Source organism: Canis lupus, chromosome 19, assembly GCF_011100685.1.
Source record: "Canis lupus familiaris isolate Mischka breed German Shepherd chromosome 19, alternate assembly UU_Cfam_GSD_1.0, whole genome shotgun sequence".
Classification (NCBI taxonomy): Eukaryota; Metazoa; Chordata; class Mammalia; order Carnivora; family Canidae; genus Canis; species Canis lupus.
The window spans coordinates 41,056,470-41,079,892 of NC_049240.1; the positions used below are offsets into that span (position 1 = coordinate 41,056,470).

The window sequence follows — 23,423 nt, forward strand, 5'->3', positions numbered from 1 at the left end:
AATTATTTATGCAGTACCATGAAACCCAAGGGTCTGCTTCCTCTCTTGCTCCAGGCATTTCCATTAAAAGTTGATGGTAATTCTGTGTTAGATGAGTTTTGCAGAGCACAAAGGATTGGGGAAGCATGTCGCATTTTGTTACTTGGAGAGGAATGGCTACATGAGGAAACAACAGTATTTTTAAAGTGGTTAAAACATTGAAGTTTTGAGGAAACATTAAAGTTTCTTTAGCAATAGATTATTTTCCTTCCTGGGAAAAACCTTATTTCACTGACAGATTGCCAAAATCCACACAGTGCACTGAAATGGCCTTGCTGAGTTGGCTTCTTCCAATAGGCAGCAGATGCTTATTAAGCACTCAGTATGTGCTGCAAGTTGTACTGTATTTGGTGGTGGGCATATACCATGTGTTCTCTGGATTGTCTTAAAAAAATATCTGCATCATTATCCTAAAACTAGAAAAAGACAATATTAAAAAACTATAGGACAATATCCCTGATGAATATAGATGTAAAATTCTCAATAAAATACTAGTAAACCAAATTCAACAGCACAATAAAAGGATCATTCATCATAATCAAATGGGACTTATCCCTAGGATGCAAGGATGGTTCAACATTGCAAATCAGTCAATGTTATAGAATGCATTAGTAGAATAAAAGAAAAGAATCATACGATCATCTCAATAGACACAGAAAAAGCATTTCGCAACATTCAACATCCATTCATGATAAAAACTCTACAAATTAGGCCCAGAAGGAACCTCTCTTAGCATAATAAAGGCCATATATACCAATCCCACAGCTAATATCATACTCATTGGTGAAAAGTTGAAAGCTTTTTCTTGAAGGTCAGGAAAGATGGAGATGCTCATTTTTACCACTTCTGTTCAATATAGTACTAGAAGTCCTAGCTATAGCAATCAGTCAAGAAAAGAAAATGTATCAGAATTGTAAAGAAAGAAGTAAAGTTTCTACTTACAGATGACATAATTTTAAATATAGAATATCCTAAAGACGTAACCAAAACCTGTTAGATCTGTCAATGAATTCGGTGAAGTTGCAAGATACAAACTGAACATACAAAAATTAGTATCATGTCTATACACTAACAGCAAATTTTGTGAAAAAAAAAAAAGTAAGGAGGGGATCCCTGGGTTGCTCAGTGGTTTGGCGCCTGCCTTTGGCCCAGGGCGCGATCCTGGAGTCCGGGGATCGAGTCCCACATGGGGCTCTCAGCATGGAGCCTGCTTCTCCCTCCTCCTGTATCTCTGCCTCTCTCTCTCTCTTCTCTCTATGTCTATCATAAATAAATAAATAAATCTTTAAAAAAAATTTAAAAAAAGGTAAGGAAATCTCATTTATAATAGCATAAACAATATAATACTTAGGAATATATTGAACCAAGAAGGTGAGATATCTGTACTCTGAAAACTACAAGTTGTTGATGGAAGAAATTGAAGAAGATACAAGTAAATGGAAAGGTCTCTCATGTTTGTGGATTGGACAGGTTTTTTGGCAAAAACCATTCAAACTATAGATTCAGTGCAATCCTTATCAAGATTCCAATGGCATTTTTTTTACAGTAAAGATGTAGAAACATTCCTAAAGTGTATATGAAACCACAAAAGACCCCAAATAGCCAGGGGAATCCCCAAAAAGAAGAACAAAGTAAGAGGTATCACATTTCTTTATTTCAAGCTATAGTTATCAAAACATATGGTACTGGTATAAAAACAGACAAATAGACCAATGGAACAGAATTAAGAACCCCAAAATAATCCCAAGAATATACGGTCGACTGATAAGTGACAAGGGAACCAAGAATACTGAGTGGAGAAAAGGCATTCTCTTCAATAAGTGGTACTCAAATAATTGGATATTCATGTATAAAACATAAAACTTGACCCATTATAATATACCATTCACCAAAAAATAAATCAAACTGAATTAAAGCCTTAAATGTGAGACTGAAATCATAAAACTCCTAGAAGAAAACATAAGAATAAAACTCCTTGACATGGGTCTTGGCAGCGGTTTTTTGAATATGACACCTAAAGTATAAGCAACACAATAAAAAATAAACAAGTGGGACTACATCAAATTAAAAGTATTTAGTACAACAAAAGAAATCATCAATAAAGTGAAAGGACAACCTATGGAATGGTAAAACATATTTGTTAATCCATGTATCTGATAAGGGATTAATATCCAAAATATGTTAAAAACTTATACAATTCAGTAGTGAAAAAGCAACCCATTAGAAATATATCTGAAGAAGATATATGAAAGGCCAAAGGCATATTAAAAGATGTTCAGGGGATCCCTGGGTGGCGCAGCGGTTTAGCGCCTGCCTTTGGCCCAGGGCTCGATCCTGGAGACCCGGGATCGAGTCCCACGTCGGGCTCCCAGTGCATGGTGCTTGCTTCTCCCTCTGCCTATGTCTCTGCCTATGTCTCTGCCTCTCTCTCTCTCTCTCTCTCTGTGACTATCATAAATAAATAAATAAATAAAGATGTTCAGCATCACTAGTCATTAGAGAAATGCAAATTAAAACCACAATGTGATGTCATCTCATGCCTATTAGAATGGCTGTCGTAACAAAGATGAGATAACAAATGCTGGGGTGGATGTGGAGAAAAGGGAATCCTTGTGAACTGTTAGTGGGGATGTAAATTGGTATAGCCACTATGGTAAATGGTATAGAAGATTATCAAAAAAATTGAAAATAGAACTACCATTTGCTCCAGCAATTCCATTTCTGAGAATATATCCAAAGGAAAAGAAAACAATAACTTGAAAGGATATCTGCACCTCCCATATTCATAGCAGCATTATTTGCAGTAGCCAAGATGTGTAAGCAAGGAGGCAAAGATGGATGAATGGACAATGAAGTTGTGATATATATTTATACGATGGAATATTATTTAGCCATAAAAAGGAAATCCTACCATTTGTGACAACAGGGATGGACATTGAAGGCATTATAGAATGTCAGGTACAGAAAGACAAGTAGTATATGATCTCACCTACAGGTGGAATCAAGTAAAACAATGAAAACCAAAACCAAACTCATAGAAAAAGAGATCAGACTTGTGATTACCAGAGGCAGAAAGTAGAGGGAGGAGTAATTGGAGGAAGGTAATCAAAAAGTACAAATATCTAGGAATGAGATAAGTAAGTACTGGGGGTGTAATGGACAGCATACGGACTAGAGCTAACACTGCTGTGTGATACATAGGGAAGTTGTTAGGAGAGTAAATCCTGTGAGTCCTCATTGCCTAGAGACTTCCTACCCTTTTTTCTTCTTTTCTTTGTAATGTTTCTATATGAGATGATGGATATTAGCTGAATCTTTGTGATAATCATTTAACAATATATGTGAATCAAACCACCATGCTGTATACTTACTTTTAACTTCTACAATGTGGTATATTATTAATTTGTTAATAAAAGTTGAAAAATATGTAAAATAAAGGTATTCTCAATTACACATCCTAATTTAATGTTTTTAAAACTTGGATAAGGGACGCCTGGGTGGCTCAGTGGTTGAGCACCTGCCTTTGGCTCAGGTCATGATCCTGTCCCGGGAGCAAGTCCCGCATTGGGCTCCCCCAGGCACTGCTTCTCCCTCTGCCTATGTCTCTGCCTCTGTCTCTGTGTTTCTCATGAATGAATAAATAAAATCTTTAAAAAACAATGTTTGGATAAATGAGAAGACAAGAATCAACAAAATCTCTCATTTTTATACTATGTAAATGAAACTAGCATCCTTAGTATGTTTTTTACCAAAAATTTAATGCATGGATTTTTCTCACATAATTTTAGTCAAAAATAATATTGAGGTTTTTTCAACTTATCATATACACATATTCCATATTTTATACTCTTTATAACTGTATAATATGGCTACACAGTACTCCATTGAGAAGGTGCAATAAAGTTAATTAATCATTTCTGTATAATAGACATTTCAGTTACTGTCTTTCTAATTAACATTACCATGTTTCTAATTAACATTAATAATAAACTCTGATATGAATGCTTCCCTGCACAGGTTATTTTTTCTCTTGTACTTAGAATTGTTTCTGGGGCAGTGTTTGTCCCATCCAAAGCCCCTTCACCTGACCAGCTACTGTGAATCTGGCTACTAGTAGCTCACAGCCTTTCCTTCTCCATAGAGTTGTCTTTCACTTTGTGGAGGCGTGTCTGGAGAAAAGGGCATGAAGGATGTTAAAGGATGTAGAAACCAGAAGCATGAATAATGGGCCATGAGATAAACATGTTGAGCCTAGAAAGGAGGATATTTGGAGTTTTGTCATGTGGCAAACAGATGAGATACACTTTTGCTATAACTATAAAGGGAAGAGTTAAGGTCGAAGGCTTTAGATACGAAAGAAGAATAATTATTCCAGTTGAGGTGCAAGTCCTAATTATTGAAGTTATCCCAAAATGGGATGGGCTGCTTTGTGGGGCAGAGTTAGTTCTTAGTCATTATGAATATTCCATTATTACTAAGAGTGTTAGGGAAACTGAAAAATAACAAGTATTAGGAAAACTAAATTATAGAGATCTATTCTAACATTCTTTTCATTCCTTGATCTTTTAAGTGTTTGTGTTAGTGTTATCAATAACCTCTTATATGTTGCAGTATTTACTACAACATTTATTTCATCTTGTCTTGTAGGACAGAAGGTGCAAGAAGAGTTGCTCTAGAGCAAGAGGAGGATCAGGTTTAGAATAGCAATTGCATGTGTTGGAAGTTGTTCAGGAAATGTAACGTTGTCATTTAACAATTTTAACTCTTTTTTCCAAGGTTTTGTTCTCACAGACATCTCTTCCTGACCTTAAGATTTCTGAGCATCATTCCTTTCCCCCTAGCTGACAGAAATTATGTCTATGTTGTTGTTAACATCCAGTGCTCTGATATAGCAAATATCGATGAATAGGGAGTTATATTTCGAATTTTAATAAAAATTCTATACTAAAACATTATTTTTAAAGATCAAGGTTCTTTGAAGGCCTCCTGAGAATCACCATTAACTCTTTTAAAGTGAGTGATGATTTTTAGAAATTGTAAGGCATCTGCCAGTTCAAAACTATTTGTCCAAGGGACATGAGGCATTTAGTTTTCTTTAAGAACTTTAATCATTAATTAATATTTACTTGTTTTATTGAAACATCCATTTGGTATTTCATTTTCTATGTACTGCTACACTCACAAAAGTTTTCCTCCTTGGGGCCTTAGAGCCCCTCCAACATTGCTTTTGGTCCTCATTCTAGCTTGGAATTGGCAACAGTCTGGAAAGCTGTATGTTAGAAAAGAAGAAAAAGTATAACATTAATAGAGTGACTAGCAAATTTTAGGTATCTAAAGAAGTATTTGAGAATGGAGTTCTTCAGTGTATTTTAAGGGCATTTGGAATTTTTTTTAATATATATATATATAGAGAGAGAATGAATGTGAGTAGGGCAGGGAGGGGCAGAGAGAGAGAGAGAGAGAGACAGAGAGAGAGAATATCAAGCAGCTCCATGCCCAGTGTGGAGCCCAAAGCAGGTCTTGATCTCATGACCCCAATATCATGACCTCAGCTGAAACCAAGAGTCGAATGCTTAACTGACTGAGCTACTCAGGTACCCCTAGAATCAATTTTTTGTTTGTGTTTGAGGTTAATGGCTTTCCCAGTCTGATTCTTTTTGTTCATTATAATTTTATAAGATTAGAATATACCCTGCTGTACCTATTCACTTCATTTATCCTTCCCTTATTCAACATTTACTATGAACATACTGTCTCTAGTTGTTAGGCTAGGAATACAAAATGAACAAAATATGTCTTCTAAATTCAAGGAAAAACCCTTTTGGTCAGACACTGCAGAGACCACAGGGATATGCTGGTTTTTAACAACCTAGTATCCCAAGAAGGTAATTGAATGCATACCAAGAATAAAGTATAGACATGTGACATTAACACTCATCTCAGCCATCTACTTGGTTTTCCCAGATGGACGATGGTTAACACTTACTGGACCACTTTGGTGGTCACTGTTGGCTCTTTGCCTTCTTCTAAAGCTCGTGGTCTCCATGCAGTATGGAGCTACTGCAGGTATGGTTCGCCAAGGACACCATGCAAATAGTGAAATGGTTTTTCATTCGCACATTTCATCAGTGGACCTTCCCTCTCCTCCATCTCCACAGTTTTCTGCCCTCATAACTGAGATTGAAAGGTTTAAACATACTTTCCAGAGTGAAATTGTTTCAAAGAATATATTATATAGTAAATAGTTTTAATGAACTGTGGGTAACAGTAGTATCATTTCACAGAAGAGATCTATCCTATTGCTGTTTAATTAAAATCTTTCTGCTGATGGAAAGTTCTCTCTCTAGTGTTTTCTTTAATGCATTCATGATGCATCTGTCTGGGCTCCCTTACTAGAGATATCTTTCATTATAATCCACTTATCTAAGTTTGTAATTAAACTTCTAAATGTAAAATTTCCAGTGGCAAATTGCCAGGGTACCCAGTGAACTTGTTTTCTTTCTGAGAGAAATCACTCTTTGAAAATCTTGGTTTTGTGTTTTGATCATTTTATTATTTTAAAAGTATTTGTGTATGTGTGTACACATAAGTACATGCACAATAATAGTGTAATATAGTACATTAAGATGAGGAATGCCTTTTTAGTATCAATTTCTGCCTGTTTCTGTAAAGTTGAAGGTAGATAGTATTGATAAATGAATGTAGTGCATTTTTTAAGGTAAGAAAATGGTAAAATGAAATGTATTTCAAGGCAGCTGCCTTCAGGTTTTGTTGATATATTTAAAATATCTAGAAACAATAAAATTAAAAAACCCTTGGGACTTCTAATAGAAAGAATATAATCCATTTTCCATTGGTTAAGCATATTCTTACAACTTTCTTTGCGGCTTATACAACAAAAGAATCTAAAAACACCTTTTGCATTTCAACTTAATTTGGAATGTTCTCTTTCAGGAATTATTCCATTCTTTTGGGAAGAATGAGATGAGAAAGGATGAGAGCAAATTCTATCAAATCTTCTGAATCTAATGTGCAACTCATTAATGGTCAATGCCTAACCATAATAAGTGAAAACTTGTAAAAGATAATGGGAGATACTGCTAGAAAATTTTACAGGCTTATAAACATGTTACTATTTTTATGTCAACTGTGGACACATTTTTCAATAAGTTTCTTTGCAACAGTAGATGCATAATTAATGAAGAGAACACAAAGCTATATTTACAGTTTAACTGGATAATTCTCCTGACATTAAATATTTAGAATCTTACATTGCAGAAAATATTAATGAGTAATTAAGTATTTTTTTAATTTCAAAGGTCAATAGTATTTGAGAAGAGGATGTTATCTTATTCACACATTCTAGTTATACTGGATTCTTATAAAGCTCTTTAGAATAATTGTTAAATATAACCCTACACACAAAAAAATCACTCTCTGCATTCCTATATGTAAGACATTCATATATTATATATATATATATATATATATATATTTATTTATTTATACAATTTGGTAAAAAGAGATTATCAAATTCTCTTCTGCATCTTTAAGCATAATGAGACTAACACCATTAGTTGCCTATTTTATTTCTTAAAATATCTATAGAACAGATTGTACTAACTTTATTACTCTTTCTAGAATGTAATGCTTTCAAATTGAATGCATTTCCATTTTGTGATTAACCTAAGCTCCTCCAAAAAATTATATAGATTTTATTTTTTCTTTGGTGACTACCGTATGCCTTTTCATATTGTTTCCATTAAACTACTTAACTTTCATTTTTTCCTACTTTATATGAAGAAAGAGTCTTCACCTGAGTATTTAATTATAGGCAATATAGAACTTTTTTATTCTCCCGATCTTTTGGGGGTGTGGAATAGGATGTTTGTAATCTATTTATAAACTGAGAGGAATTTTTCAGCCATTTGGTGTAACTCACATGATTTTCATGGTTTCACAATTACTAAATTTACTGGGCACAGAGGAAAGAATTCCAAAACTTGAACCAAGGGAAATTCATAACATTATCCAGTTTCTCATTGGTCTGTTGAAAATCTGATGAATGTTATTTCAGATACAGTCTTTTGTTCTAAATTTAAATAATATCCATTTGTCTATAAACTAAATAAGTTATAGTAGCCATTACAATTAAAATGACAAGTATACATTTTAATCAAAGATTTCCTTTTTTTGCTTTAAAAGCAAGGATTGGGATCCTAACAACATCATTTATTGAAGCAGAGCAGCATTCAGTACTGATGGCAGTTTCTGAATAATAATGCAAGGAAGATCCTATGATGACAAGTAGGAAACTATATATGCTATATATTTTTTTAAAGATTTACTTATTTATTTTAGACAGAGAGTGCACATGAGAGAGCAAGTGGGGAAGGGGCCTAAAAAGAGGAAGAGAGAGAGTCAGACTCCCCGCTGAGCATGGAATCCATATGGAGATCAATCTCAGGACCCTGAGATCACGACCTGAGCCAAAATCAACAGGTGGATGCTTAACTGAGTCACCTGGATGCCCCAGGAAACTATACGTTTTTAGAAACCATGACGTTGTTTTTGTTGGTTTCATAATTTTATTTGCTTCCCATAGGAGACATAAAACTTTATGTTTGGGAACCATTTTGCACTTTAAAAAAAGTAAGTGATAATTTTTTCACCTAAAAGTATGGAAATATGATTCTTTTAAAATGAAGGTCACATTTTTATTTACTTATTTTTAGATATTTATTTATTTAAGTAATCTCTATATCTAATGTAGGGCTTGAACTCAGGACCGTGAGATCAAGAGTCTTGTACTCCTCTGATAGCCCCAGCCAGATGCTCTGAGAGTCAGCACTTTTAGTTCTCTCTTAAATTTGCAGCTGATAATTCTGTGTGCTGGATGAGACCCCATTATCTGTGTATTTGGACATGCTACATATGTTCCAAACGTTGGGATTTTAGAAATAATTTTAATATATTTCAAAGTAGTCTAATTTTTCAGCTATTTGATTTGCCCTTATATGTTAAAGCCTCTTCATCAAAATTATAGTTCACCATCAAGAAAACTTAACTAAAACAATTTACAAATGTAGACTCAATCATTCATTCACTCATTTATTTAGTGAATATTTATTGAACATCTCCCGTTTCCCAGTCAATGCACAAGGCACTGTGCATATAGCAGTGAACAAGATAAAGTATGCAGATGGTACCAGAGGAGATGAAAATAAAAAATAAATAAAATCAATACATACTAGGTTGTTAAATATTGATCTTTTCTAAGTGTTACAAACAACAAACAAATGTCAAGAGGGTAGATTGATTACAACTGTGCTGAACAGATGGTGGTCTGGGAAGGCCTTTGAGAATAATGAAGTAAGGAAGCAAGCCATGTGGATACCTGAATAACAGTACTGTAAGGACCTTGAGAAGGTGCATCCTTGAGAACAAGAAAGGCCAGCCTGTCTGAGCGAGAAGAGTGAATGGAGATTTGTAAGAAGGAGGGAAGCCAAAATCCAACCAGCAAAATCTATAGATTTTATTCCATAATGGGAAGCCCTGAAAGGATTTTAAGGAGGGCAGTGCATTTTTCTTTCCTAAGTATCATGCTGGATTTAAATGGAGAATGCACAGAAGGCAATCAAGAGTGAAAGCAGGAGAACCAGTCTCCCAACTATATAGGTGAAAAATGATGGTGGCTGTCACTAGGAAGGTAGTGGTGAAGGAGATGGGAGGTGGTCTAATACTGGATAGATTGTGAAGGTATTACCAACTAGGTTTACTAATGGATTTGTTTTCAGATGTGAAAAGAAGATAGGATTTCAGGATGACTCCTGGGCTTCTTGTCTGGTGAAATGTGATACCATTTTTGAGATGGGGAGAAATGGGCTGCAGGCTATATAAGAGAATTGCACGCTTCACTATGTGTGCTACACATGAGTCACCTATCAGTCCTTTGGAGATGTTCAACAGTAAATTAGATGCATGAGTTCAGGGAATAAATCAGGACTGGAGATATTGGATAGATATAGGGAAATGGGAACATGAAGCATGGCATGTAATGCTGGGGCACTAAATAAGATGACTTGGAAAGCAAGGAAAGAAGAGGAGCCTGAGGACAGAGTAAGAGATATGTCAGTGTGGATGCCAAAATGAGAGGAAATGCTAGAAAAGGAGGTTGAGAAGCAGCCAGTGAGAAGTAAAAAATTTTGATGTTCCTGTACCAAGTGAAAAAAAGTGATTGACAAAGGAAGTAGAAGTTTTCACAACAAGCAGGAACACAAGGGGTAACAAGGATATGTTTCTGTGTGATAATAAATGGCTTTCCATGGGGAGATGACAAGGTAATTCTCAAATAAAATGTGTCCATAATACCTCCAGAATCAGGGAGGGCTAATCCGCCTCAACATGGGGGATAACTGCATAAATATGTTCTTAAATTGGACTATGTATGAGTGGATTTGTTCTCACTGGGGAATCTGAGGCAGCTTACCAGAGTAATCACTACCCTTCTCGTTTACTTACAGTTTATTATACAGAAGCACCCTTGACTGTAGTGACTCTTATGAAAAATGACAACAGATGCAGTGACTTTTCTTTGAATAATGTGTCTATTATCTGAAGTAGTCAGTATGGGAAATAAACCAACCTCACCTGGTTAGAAACAGGGACATCGCATTCAGGTTTACAGAGAGTTTCAATGTGTTGCTGGAATCACGCGAGGTGTGTGTTTCAACCTGTAGAAGTCATAGACAGAGGGACACTCATACAGATAGGTCGATCTTTAGATAGACTCACTGCATGTTTGGACATGGGTAATGTAGGAGTTAGAGTTGCTTTCAGCTCATATACAGAAAATACACAAAAAGGTGGATTCAAATAAAGGGATTTATTTCTCTAACAACATGAGAAGTTCAGAGGTTGACAATCTAGGACAGTTGCTGTAGCTCCATTATGGTATCAGAGTCTCAGACCCATTTACATCCCCACTCCATCATTCGTGGTGGGCAGTGTTTATCGTCATGGGGTTAACATGGGTCTGATACCTACAGGCATTATATCTGTGTTCAAGGCAAGGATTATGGGAAAGGAGTCGATGGCAAAGAACCACACTTTCATATTTTCTCCTTTGGGATTTTATATTTTTATTAGAATAAAACTATATTTGACACCCAAACTATTAATCAGAACTGTTATATGGTCACTCTAACTCAAAGAAAATGTGGAAATGTGATCTACCACAGCCACCAAGATATAATTTTGAAGGTTTTGGCAAATCTGTTTCAAGCCCTCTTTCTATCGTGTCCTGTAGCAAAAGTTTGTTCAGAGATACATAAAATACTTGTGTGGACTTTGTGCAGAATCTTCTGCATGATGCAAACCTACTACAATTATTAATACAGAAAGCCATAGACCACATGATTATATATTTTTTAGTGTGCTTGCAGATACCTCATGCTTATATTGACGTGATTTAGGATTCTACAGTGAGGCGTGTGGAGGAAGAAGGCTGGCGGTTAGAAGGCTTGAGGAAGTTACTAAACATCATGTCATCGCGAGGCCAGAGGTTACTTTCTCATAAAATAGAGATGATAATACCTGTTTTCTCCTTCACAGGGTCAGTGTGAATCTTTAATGGGGCTCTTGGTACAGAGTGCTTTTAGCTCTTCAGAAATACTGCACAAAGTCAGAAGATTGGGCGGTTGAAAAAAAATCATCTCTCATTCCTTTGCTGCAGGGCAGGATTGCATTCAAACTGTTCTTTAAATATTTCTAGAGTAAGAGTTTTTCTGAATTTTGAGAAAATGACAGTAGTAACAATGGTAACCTTTATTTAGCAAGTGCTCATTCTCTGGCTGGCCCCATCTAATACTTTCCACCCATTATTTGATCCCATCCTTGCCCCCTAAAGGTTAGGAGATGACTTCCCTCCTCATTTGGGAGATGAGAACCCTGAGGCTCTGAGGCCAGTTGACCTGCCAGGGTCACCCCATGTGATGCAATAAACAGATCAGGGCTGTGGTGTCAGGCGCATTTTGTAATCCAGTTTTGACATTTTCTAGCTGAGGTAACGTTGGAATAATTATTTAACATCTTTAATGATCAATCTCCTTTATATCTGAAAAATAGGAATAATTGCTCATAGTGTTGTATGAGGATGGAATGAAATGATATGAAAATTGCCTTGCATAGGCTGTTGAGAGACCCTATATAGAGCTATAAAGAATCTCCATTTTCAGGGTTATAAAAAATTGCTTGCATTGATACAGGGTTACAATGCTGCTGTCTTTTGTTGAGGAGGAAGGCCATTGAGATCACTTGCAAACGACTTACCACCTCTGTGACTTTGGGCTTGGCACTTAACTCTCCATGCTTCAGTTCTCTCGTCTCTGAAATGAGGGAAGATAGGAATAACTTAGGTACTTAGGTCAATATTTTGTATATTGACAGATTAGGAAAGATGAAATGGAATTTGCAGTATTGTGGTCTAAAATCAGGCTGAGAGCTAAGAAAAAGCAAATACTTCTGTGGTTTCTCCAGGACTATTTTATATATATATATAAATATACATTCAATATATGTATATATATTCAATTTGCTAACATATAGTATAACACCCATTGCTCATCCCATCCTGTGCCCCCTTAATACCCATCACCCAGTTATCCCATCCCCCCACCCACCTCCCTTTCTGTAACCCTTTGTTTGTTTCCCAGAGTTAGGAGTCTCTCATAGTTTGTTTTCCTCTCTAGTTCTCCACTCCGCTCAGTTTCCCCTCCTTCCCTTATGGTCCCTTTCACTATTTCTTATATTCTATGTATGAGTGAAACCATATGATGATGGTCTTTCTCTGATTGACTTATTTCACTTAGCATAATATCCTCCAGTTCCATCTCCAGTACTATTTAGTTGACAATCACTTGTAGCGGGCGGCTAGTTGGAGTAGCCATTAGTTGAATCAGCTGAGCGGGTCAGTCAGTGGGTCTTGTCCTCGGGCAGTCTCTCTGTTCTAGTCCCTGTCACTCAGCCATCTCTGTCGAACCATCTTGTGCCCAAGTTGCCATGAGATGGCACTATGGGGATATGCGTGGTCAAGTTTGCTTTCCTCCCTTTCATTACTGTTCCCTGCAGGCTGAGAGCAAATTGGAACAGCTTTTCTTTTCTTTTCTTTCTTTTTTTTTTTTTTTTTCTTAAGTTTTGTGCCTTTTAAATATTCAAGGACTTCAATGATAAGAATACATTTAAAGGGAAATGAAATGCGTATAAAGTGTAAGACACATTTTTCATAGTTTGAATGGCCTTTAAATGATTAGAAAACTAAGGCTAAAAGGAGAAACTGTTTTTTATTTTTCTTAGTATTCATCATTTTAGAGCTAACCTTGCAAATATATTTTGGATGCTAAGATACATAGTAAATAAGTTGATTTGGAAACTAAACAATGGTCGTGATGTAAATTATTCATGTCATCGTGGGATAGCACATGCTTCCTGCATAGTATATATTTTTATAGCAGTTACAGCGTTTATCCATTTATGCTCTACAAATAGAGGAGTGGAATGTCTCATTGTTTCTTGTTTCCCCTCTTTTTTTATTGTGAATTCTTGTGTGGCTTTTCAAGTAATGGATACAAAAATGACTCTCAGTGTCTTTGAAGGAAGAATTGAGTAAAGTTTCAGGCATTTGGTGGAAAGATAGTAACACAGTTTAGTGGAGTAAGACAAACCTGAATTCAAATTCCATCCTGTGCTGTACATCAACTCGGCAGAGCTTCTCATTTTACTTATATATCTAAGACACGCAGCATGGAAAGTGGCAGCTTTACCAGATCTAGTTCCCCATCCTCTGTCTCTAAGCTTCTTGGGGAAAGGGAGGTAGTGAGGAATGGGATTATTGATTATACAGATACTAAAAATGTGTAGATGTTTCTAGGAGCAAGATTGATGAGGCATCCCAAATTGAAATTGAAATACTTTTGTTCATTCTCTAAGATCTGTATTTCAGATTTGTGTTATTGTTGTTAAGATCAACCTAAGATTTCTACTGGCACTATCCTTGTTAGTCAGTGATAGCCAGAAGATATAGTGACTGTAGGCATCTAGTAGGAGGCTCCCAAGCCACTCTGCCTAGGGATCTGCCACTGGCTTAGGTGAACACAAAAGGAACCTGAAAAGACATTGGATCCCTTTGCAGAGTCAGCACAGGGTTCTGGAACAGTAAGGAAGCCTAAAAGGAGATCAGGGTTCACAACAGCCTCTACTCAGGTAAGTGTAATGGTTTTATTTTGATTGTTTTTATTTTAAAGTTAAAATCCAAAGATTGATGCAAACTTCAAGATATTTAAATATGATTTTTTGACTAATCATTCCATCTCACATGAAGTTGCACTGGAACTCTTTAATTCTTTTAAATCTTTTTTGGCTTCCACCTATAGCTATTTAGAGTGTAGTAAATATGCTTTTGGTCCTCCTCTTTCATTTACATATTGATGATTTGAATGTTTTTAGATATGCTGGATACGTGTCTGTCACTGATGGGGATGGACAACGTCTCCTCTTATACCCTGATGATTTCCTGTCATAAAAGAAGTTTTCTTAGTAGAGAGCTGGTCCTGCTAGCCAATTAATTTATTAATAGTAATAATAATAGTTTAGGATAGACTACCCTAAGATGCAAATCATTTTAACCAAAAGTTCTATCCTTAGAATAAACTAAAATTAATATCCATGTTGCAAAAGCATAGTTGTAGCAAATCGTACTCTTGGATGCTTGCCACAGAGAAATGTGGCCAGTTCAGTTCTCTAAGCCTGAGGTTTTTGAATCGTGTCCAGTAATGCTGCAAAGGTTCCGTGAAATAGTCTAACAGGCTGGTCTTGGGGGGCAGTCAAGCAAGAGAGCTCTATCTTATTTCAGCTGGATCACTCCACTTTGATGTTTCTCAGTATTGGTATGCAGAATTTGGAAAAAAAAAAAAAAGGTTTTGGTTGCTTATTCAAGTTCCCTTTTCATTCCTGGATCCAGGCAGACCATTGAAGAGCTGTGCACTTGAACTGTACTGCTTCCCTCCTTTGTAGAATCTTTTTTACTGATCTGTACTTTTCCACTGTACCCTTGCAATGTTCCAGGAGTGCCACAAGACTCTGCTGTATACAGCTTGCCACCGTTTCTTTTATTTGATGAGGTGCTGTGTTTCGCACATCGCTCAGCACATCATCTATGTTTATGATGAGGACTCGTGGGGTAACTTCTATTAGTGCTTGAGAGCAGAGCAGTGGCTCCTCCTAAAACAATAATGAAAAAAAAAAGATATAATTTTCTCCTACATACATAGGTACTTCTTTCTTTGGTCACTAGGAAGCTCACAGTCACATTCACTCCCTGCTTTTACTAATGTTGTGGGTAAATATGTAGGGAGAGTAACTTCTACCCTTGGTATCCTTTTACCATTCAATCCTTTTGTCTTTGTCCGGCTATGTCTCTTAATCCATTTTTCTGGTATTGCACTGTGGCAAGTTATCTCCAATCTCCTTAGCTCTAGATAGACTTTTCTTATTATCTTTTGGGAAACTACCTGGATATCCTATAGGCACATCAGATTTAATATTCTCTAAAGGAAATTCTTTTTGTCTTCTCTTTCAAACCTGCCTCTCTTTCCCTTTCCTCCTTTGGTAATGGGGTCCCATCTGTTCAGTCTTGTAAGTTGGGAGTCTTGCTTCCCTCTCATAACCCATGAGATCGTTAACTGAACCGGGCTGCTGCATTACATTTCACATCTTCCTATATCCTTTCATTCGTCAATTCTTGCCTGGACTATGCCTCATTTCCTAACTAGCCTCATCCCTGATGCACCCTGATGTCACTTATTTAAAAGTCATTTGCTCTCCTGAAATGCTTATTGTTGTTATTTGCAGAATGAAGCTCAACTCACTCATATGACATTCAAGGCTCTTCATAATTTGCTTCCCAACCTATGTTCTAAATTTCATCTCGGTCCATTCATCCCTCTGCTTTGCATCCCTCACAGCAGCCACTGGCCCACTCATCAACCCCCAAACACAAAATGCATGACAGCACCTGGTTCTTGTGGCCTGAAGTGCCCTTCTTGGCTTCTTCAAGCCCTTGTTTTCCTAAGGCTCCTCACAGATATTACCTGTATGAGATTTCCCTCTCTTTTTTTCTCACCACAGAAGACCTAATTGCATCCCCTTCTGTCTTTCCATTTCACTTTCTTAATACTACTGTTAGAGCATTCTTTCCCCTATTTTGGATTTTGCTTTATGTTCTGTTTATTCCCAAATCATGAGCTCCGCAAAGAGTTTGGCTAAATCGAAGGTGGGAATAGATCGTGTATCTGCCAACCTTGCTCTTACTGAATGGGGGACTATAAAGTCCTTAAAACTGATAGTATCTTCAATGGGTAAGGATTGAAAGCATGGCTAATTAACCTTTGATCTTAAAATGTTAATAGTATAAGTATTCCTTTTATAGAAATGGGAGTTTGTAATGTCATCATGGTAAAGGTTCTAGCAGTCAATGTGAGTTTTTGTAATTTGTACAGAAGAAACTTATCTGGTTTTCTTTCTTTCTTTTCCTTTTGTTTTTGTTTTTGTTTTTGTTTTTGTTTTTGTTTTAGGAATAGGCAAGTCAAGAGGCTGAAAATCTGAAGAATGTTTTCAAAGGGTAATCTGGCTGTCATTTGCTGGTTATGGAGGAGCATGAGGAAGCTATTTCTATTACTTTCTCTCTTGCTGTCCCATGCAGCTCATTTGGAAGGCAAAAAGGATAATCAGTTCATCTGGAAACCAGGTAGGAATGTCCTGGCTGTTGTCCTTTGTCCCACTTTCATTAATGATAAGAATATCCTCTGCATCCTTGTTTGTATTTCTGGAATAGTAGGAAATATCCAGAGAGGAAAAATAGACTCTTTCTCTTTACAATAAAACTTACATTTAATTTTTATTTCTGCATAATTGTCACCTCTTTCTGTGATGCTGTTACACTTCTGAATTTTCATGTTGTTGTCAATTAAAGTTATGATTTCCATAATTACATCTGCTTCTCCTTTGTCAAATGTATCACCACTGTGCAGCACATTTGTAGCAAAAATGACATCTGAATTTAGCTGATATCCTCAGCTAAAAATGCTTTGTACTAGTTCTGTATGTCTCTCCCTTTTAGTTGACAAACTAGTTAGCTATTTATTATTGAATATTTTTTAGCCTAGATCCTACATATCTAGGTTTGGAGAGCATGAAGAATTGTCCTAACAACGTTGCTCATTAGTTTTGACTATAAAGTCTCCTTAATTTATTTTGAGATCCTCAGCTACCTTGTTCATAAGTATGTGAATAAGTTGAATTGAAATTTGGAGGTTTGCATATAACTCATGTTCTTCTGTAAGTATTTCCTTAATTTGAGTGTGGAAAAGAGCTGTTAAATTTAATTTTAAAGGCTAACACTTTATTATCTTAAATGATGAACCCTAAACATCTTGGCTTCTTTGTATTACTGATGTGTTTCTTTGCTCTAGATTTTAATTTTTGTAGTTTCATAATCAGATCATTTAAAATATTTATTACTGTTTCAATAGTCCATTCTTACAAATACAGATAACTTATATATTTAATATCTTAGAATAGGAAAATGTTATGTTGTAGAAGATGTATGGTCCTTGAAGAGATTTCATTTTATTCTCATCGTTGTAAATTAAATAGACTGCAAATGTATTGTGTCACTATGGAAATATGTACAAAAGTGATATTTGTAATATTTAAATGACTTTGCAAAAATGAAAGTAAATTATACTTTAAAGTATATTAAGTAAAAACCTAGTGCCATTAGAGATATGGTCTGGAGGAAATTTAATTGCACTAAAGCTCCTATAAATTAATTTAATTGTGAGCTCTAATACTACATTAGTGATTTGTATTTTTTACCTCATGGTAGTTTTAGTAAGCTTTGGAATAGTTCTAGAAGTAAGTCTTGCAATTCTGTGAAAGGGGCTATTTTGTTTTAATCACAAAAGGCTAAACATTTTATCAAATCTAAATGAACACATTTATGTGACTTCACTCTTGTCTAAAATTCTCAAAAAAAAAGTGCAATTAGGATGGAAGGAAAGTAGCAAATCTGAACTGCAAATGAGATGTGTGAAGAAAAAGGGCTTATTTGGAAACAAATTTTAAAAATAAGTCTGCTTTTCTAAAAGCAGGTCGTTGGAACAAGATGGTACAGACCAATGCTGCAGTGGATGAATTCTTTGATAACTGTCAAACTTCAGTTTCAGAGATACATTCCTTCCCATCAGACACATTGCACTGTTCCAAATGAGTCTCTGTTGTCACTCTCATTTCCCCTGGTGTTTACCTCTTTCTCTCCTTAACGTGCGATCAAAAAAGTGATAAATATATATTTCCCATGTGGGTTTGCTTCAAAATTACAAGTTTATTACTTGAATATGACCAGATATTTTAAAAGTAGAAAAAATTTAAAAGATGCAAAATGAAAAGCAAACGTCCAGACCATATATTCCAATCTTCAATCTCTTATGTATCCTTCAGAGATTTTCTTTGCACATAAAAGTATATATCCATGCATATTTATGTATATAAACCACATAAGATACAGACATACACACAAAGTACTACTATTGTTATTTAAAGTTCTGACAAAAAAGAAGCAGTACATGCAAAGAAGGTCATTGGGAGGAGTTTAATAAAAGGATTATTCATGAAAGTGGTCAAGTGTGAGCAGAGTTTAAGAACAGCTACAAGGAATTGTGGAGTACCCCTGAGCTAGTGTCAGTTTTTATGACTTCTGGATCTTCAGGGGCAAAAAAAGGAAGTGGTTTCTGGAATCTGGAAAGAAAACTTTAAGGAGAGGATGCCCCTCAGATGCCATGACCTTTAGAGGGATATAACTAACCAGCAGTGAGAAGTAGGAAAGGGGTCAGGGGAATATAGCTCTTGCCCTCACATCTCCTGCCAGAGATCTCATTGGCTGAATCCAACCAGAAGCCGCAGGGCCAGGAGACCTCATTGATTTATCTATACAGACCAGTCTCCTGGGCTGGAAGCAGAGTAAATAATGATGGAGAAGGTGGTCTTGAAAATATCTAATTCATACATACGTATATGTACATATATACACACTCTGCTTCATACAATAAGAATCATACTATGAACCCTTTGTAGCTTTATTTTATCACATAATGATGTCTTAATGAACATTACCTATTAGTGTACATGGGGCAATTTTATCTTTTAATGATTATATAGTATTCTTTTGTATTTTTATTCAATAATTTATTTAACCAGTGCCTTGTAGCTTTATCTTTTCTTTTCCTACTGCTTGGCATTTCAGCAGTTTTTGGTGTTTTGCTACTATAAATTATAGTGACATGAATGCTACACTATTATAAAGGTAAACAACATAGCATTTTGAAGAGGTATATGCACTAGAGCAATTCTGGGTCATTACTTTCAAGGCAGTTTTAGCATCTTAGAATCTGTTAATGTGCTTCTACATGATTTTATTATGTTTCATTTGGATTTTTAAAAAAAAAAACTTGTATTGCTGGTGACATCAGTTATATTTTTGGAGTATGTTATCAAATCTGACAACTCAGGTCCAGTATATTCTAAAATTTGAACAGCTTTCCCAGAAGACCCAGATAAGTATATTTTAGAAACCTAGAAACCCTTCTCTCGGTTTAGATTGCAGTATCAACAACTTAAGCTTTTTGTTGGTGTCTCCTGTTTTCCCTGAGTTCATGGATGAGCTGTTAGTCAACCTCATCCAAACTGGAGGCATTTCTAAGTGATTCCGGGCTTTGGGTAAACAATGGACTGATGAATAATAAGTGAGTGGGATATTATGTTGCTAAGGATTTCTGTACTGAGAGAAAGTAGTGAGCTGTAGGATGTGGGGTCATTGATCTGGCAAAGCTGTTGAATGCCTGTTATCATTGCAATGAGCTCCTCTGATCTATATTTAGTGTCAAGCAATCTACCATCCATGCCAAGAAGGATTGCATCAGCAAGAGTACCAGATAAGGAGTGATGTTGCTTATTGCTTTAAGTAAATATGTAACTATTCATGCCTGCTGCTTTGAAGAGACTTGTTCATCTGAACAGATCATGGTTTCTAAAGCCATGGCAACTAGTGGTCTCAAAACATTTCTTAGTATTGGTTCTAAGAGGTTCATTCATTCCACTAATACCTGTCGAGTCCTTATTGTGTGTCAGGCACTGTTACAAGCACATGAGATAAACTGAGAATAAAACAGACAAAGGAATGGGGTAATGAACATGATAGAGAAGGTAAATAAACAGTATGCTTGATGGTGGTAAATGTTTAGAAGGAAAGAGAAGGCAAGGAAGAGGGATATGCAATAAGATGGAGAGACCAAAATTGCCAGCAGGTGGGCTGTGGGATGCTTCACTAAAGAGGTGAGTTTGAATCAATATCTGAAGCAAGAAGGGAGTCAGCCATGGGGATAGAGTAAAGAATTTTCCAGATGAAAGGATCAACAGAGGCAAAAGGCCCTGAAGCAAGAGTGTGTGCAACATGTTTGGAGACCAGAGAAGAAGCCAGCCTGCTGGAACAGAGTGAGCATGGGGGATAGTGACAAATCAGGTCAGCAGACGGAATGGGGCTCAAATCAGGTGTCATACATACAATTTGGCTTTTGCTCTGGGTGAGACAGAAAGACACTGGGGAGTTTTGAGAGCGTGGTGACATGATCTTTATTCTTAATAAGATTATAGTAGAATCATTATGAGTGGTCAATTAAGAATGGCGGAAGCAGGAAGGCCAGTGAGGAGGCTTCTGTAAAAATAATGAAGAATGATGATATAGCTTGACCCAAGGTCATGGCAGTGAAGGTGGTGAGGAGAGATTGAATTCTAGGTATATTTAAGGCCATGGTTTTCAACCAGGGGTGACTTTGCCCCGCACGGGACTTTTCTGTTTGTCACAACTGGGGTGAGCTACTGACAACCATAGGTAGAAGCGACAAGATGGCCCCCCCACAACAATGACCAGGCCCCCAAGGGTCAATAGTGCCCACCAGACTGAGAAACCATGATTGAAGGTAAAGCATCATGACTTATTGATATGAGGGTACAGGGAAGCAAAGAGACTCATGGGTAACACTGAGACTGCTCTGAACAGCTGGACCAGGGGAGCTGCTGTCACTTAACACAGGCTGACTATGAAGGAACTGGCATGGAGACACCATTAGCAACTTGGGACTGAACATGTTACATTGTTGAGAAATTTGTGGGAGATGCTGACTAGGATGTTGAATATATGGGTCTTTTTTAAAAAATATTTTATATATTTATTCATCAGAGTGGGGGGGCAGAGACATAGGCAGAGGGAGAAGCAGGCTCCATGTAGGGAGCCCGATGTGGGACTCGATCCCGGGTCTCCAGGATCAGGCCCTGGGCTTAAGGCAGAGCTAAACTGCTGAGCCACTGGGGCTGCCCGAATATATGGGTCTTACTTAAATTAGGAGAAAGTCTCTGCCAGTGCAGAGACTTCAGTGAAGAAGTCACTAGCAAAGTGATAGAATTTAAATATGTAGCTTTAGAACTGAAGAGGTGACCTTAAAATTTGTCATCCTATGCATGTAGAGGATACACTTTCACTGTGCTTCTTTTGTGCCCAAAGACATTAAAAATTGCAGTAGTAAAATACACATAACATAAACTTTACCATTGTAACCATTTTGAAGTATACAATTCAGTGACATTTAGTATGTTCACAGTTGGTGCAGACATCACCACTCTCTAGTTCCAGAACATTTTCATCACTCCAAATTACATCTTGCAAGTGAGTTTATAAAAAGCCTGGAAAACAAGTTTTGCTATGAATAATAAGGTATGAAAGGAAGAAAAATAGTCCACATTTGTCTCTTTGTGAGAAGTTCTTTTAATAGCCTTAAATCATCCTAAGAGATCCTTTGAGTATACGAAAGAGCTAGAGCTTTATACGCAGGCCGACCCACATTCGAATACTAGTTATCTAAAGAGAAGAGAGTTCAGCTCTATTTATCCATCCAAAAATAAGGATAATAAATACTTAATGGGACTTTTCTGAACATTAAGTAAAACAGTATATGGAAATACCTGTATATATTATACCTACTCAATAAATGTTACCTATTATTTTTATCATTATTAATAATCCAGTGTGTATAATATACTTCCTTTTATGTTATCCAATTTTTGCATACTTTTGCTCTTTAAACATACAGAAAAGGGGAGATCGGCTTGACAGTTAAATATATTTTATTAATAAGTAGTCATAAGTAATTTCACTAACTTTTTAGGCCTAGAACTTTCTATATGACATGGTCTTGGAAAGCTTTCATTTCAGTAGCTCCTTCTCAGTGAATGAAAAGGGGTGAGAATAATGACTCATGTTCTAAGAACTAAGTGGTTAAGTTGGAATTAATCTTTTTTCAGGGAAAAAAGGGGATTATGAAAATGACATTATATAAGGAAAAACGATCTTACATAGAGTAATATTTATTTATAGCTTAAATAGTTATGTTTTCAGCATTGAAAGCACTTTAAGAAAAAAATAATACAAAAATTATATATATTACGTTTATGTAATATATATAACTTAAAGTTTAGGGATCCTAGAGAAAATATAATGTTCTCAGGAGAGAGCCAATTTCTTGCCTATGTCCGTGAAATATTTCTTTTGAGAATTTTATTAAATTGAAATCATTTAAATTACTTATATGGATATTAATCTTAGAGACAGTGCATAATATACTCTCAGTGGTGTGATTTCTTTGACATCAAAAAGCATAGACATATATGGCATGGGATTCACTGCTAAAAATTCTAATTATTTTTCTTTAGAGACCACAGGTACTAATAATGGTATAATGCTCCCAAAAAGTCAGAACAGTCTTTATTATTTAAGTAATATAAAATAAATTATTCTGCTTTTTTTCCTGAGTAATGCTATAATACACACTCCCTGAGGACAGGGATTTTGCCGATTTTATTCATGGATATGTACCAGGTACCTAGAACACAAATAACTGTTGCACGAAATATTCCCAGCACATTACGTACTTGCAGAGTGTGGGGAACTGTCTTCTGTGGGTTTGTCTGTGTAAATGTGTGTCTTTAAGAGGGTGATGAGACTGCAGAAATAGAAGGTATGATGTCCTGCTATTCTAGAACTCGATATAAATGTTAAGGAGAGAATATAAAATTAATAAAAACCAAAGTCAAACCTATAGATCATTAAATATGAAAATAGGTCCATATTTCCTTGTTGTTTGGTTCCAGGACTGTTTCTGATCATCTCTGGAAAAAGATCTTGAAGACACGTTTTTATAACGAGGAATGGGTGCTTAGCT

The 23,423-nt window shown here is 36.1% G+C and overlaps 1 protein-coding gene across 1 annotated transcript in view; it reads left to right on the forward strand.

The window, feature by feature from the left end:
* The first annotated feature begins 16,673 nt into the window (after positions 1-16,673).
* Positions 16,674-23,423, forward strand: part of THSD7B (thrombospondin type 1 domain containing 7B) — a 725,201-nt gene continuing 718,451 nt past the window's right edge. The window contains exon 1 of the mRNA XM_038565098.1: positions 16,674-16,840. Within this exon, the coding sequence (XP_038421026.1) occupies positions 16,702-16,840 (139 nt within the window). The 5' untranslated portion in view covers positions 16,674-16,701. The remainder of the gene's footprint in view (positions 16,841-23,423) is intronic.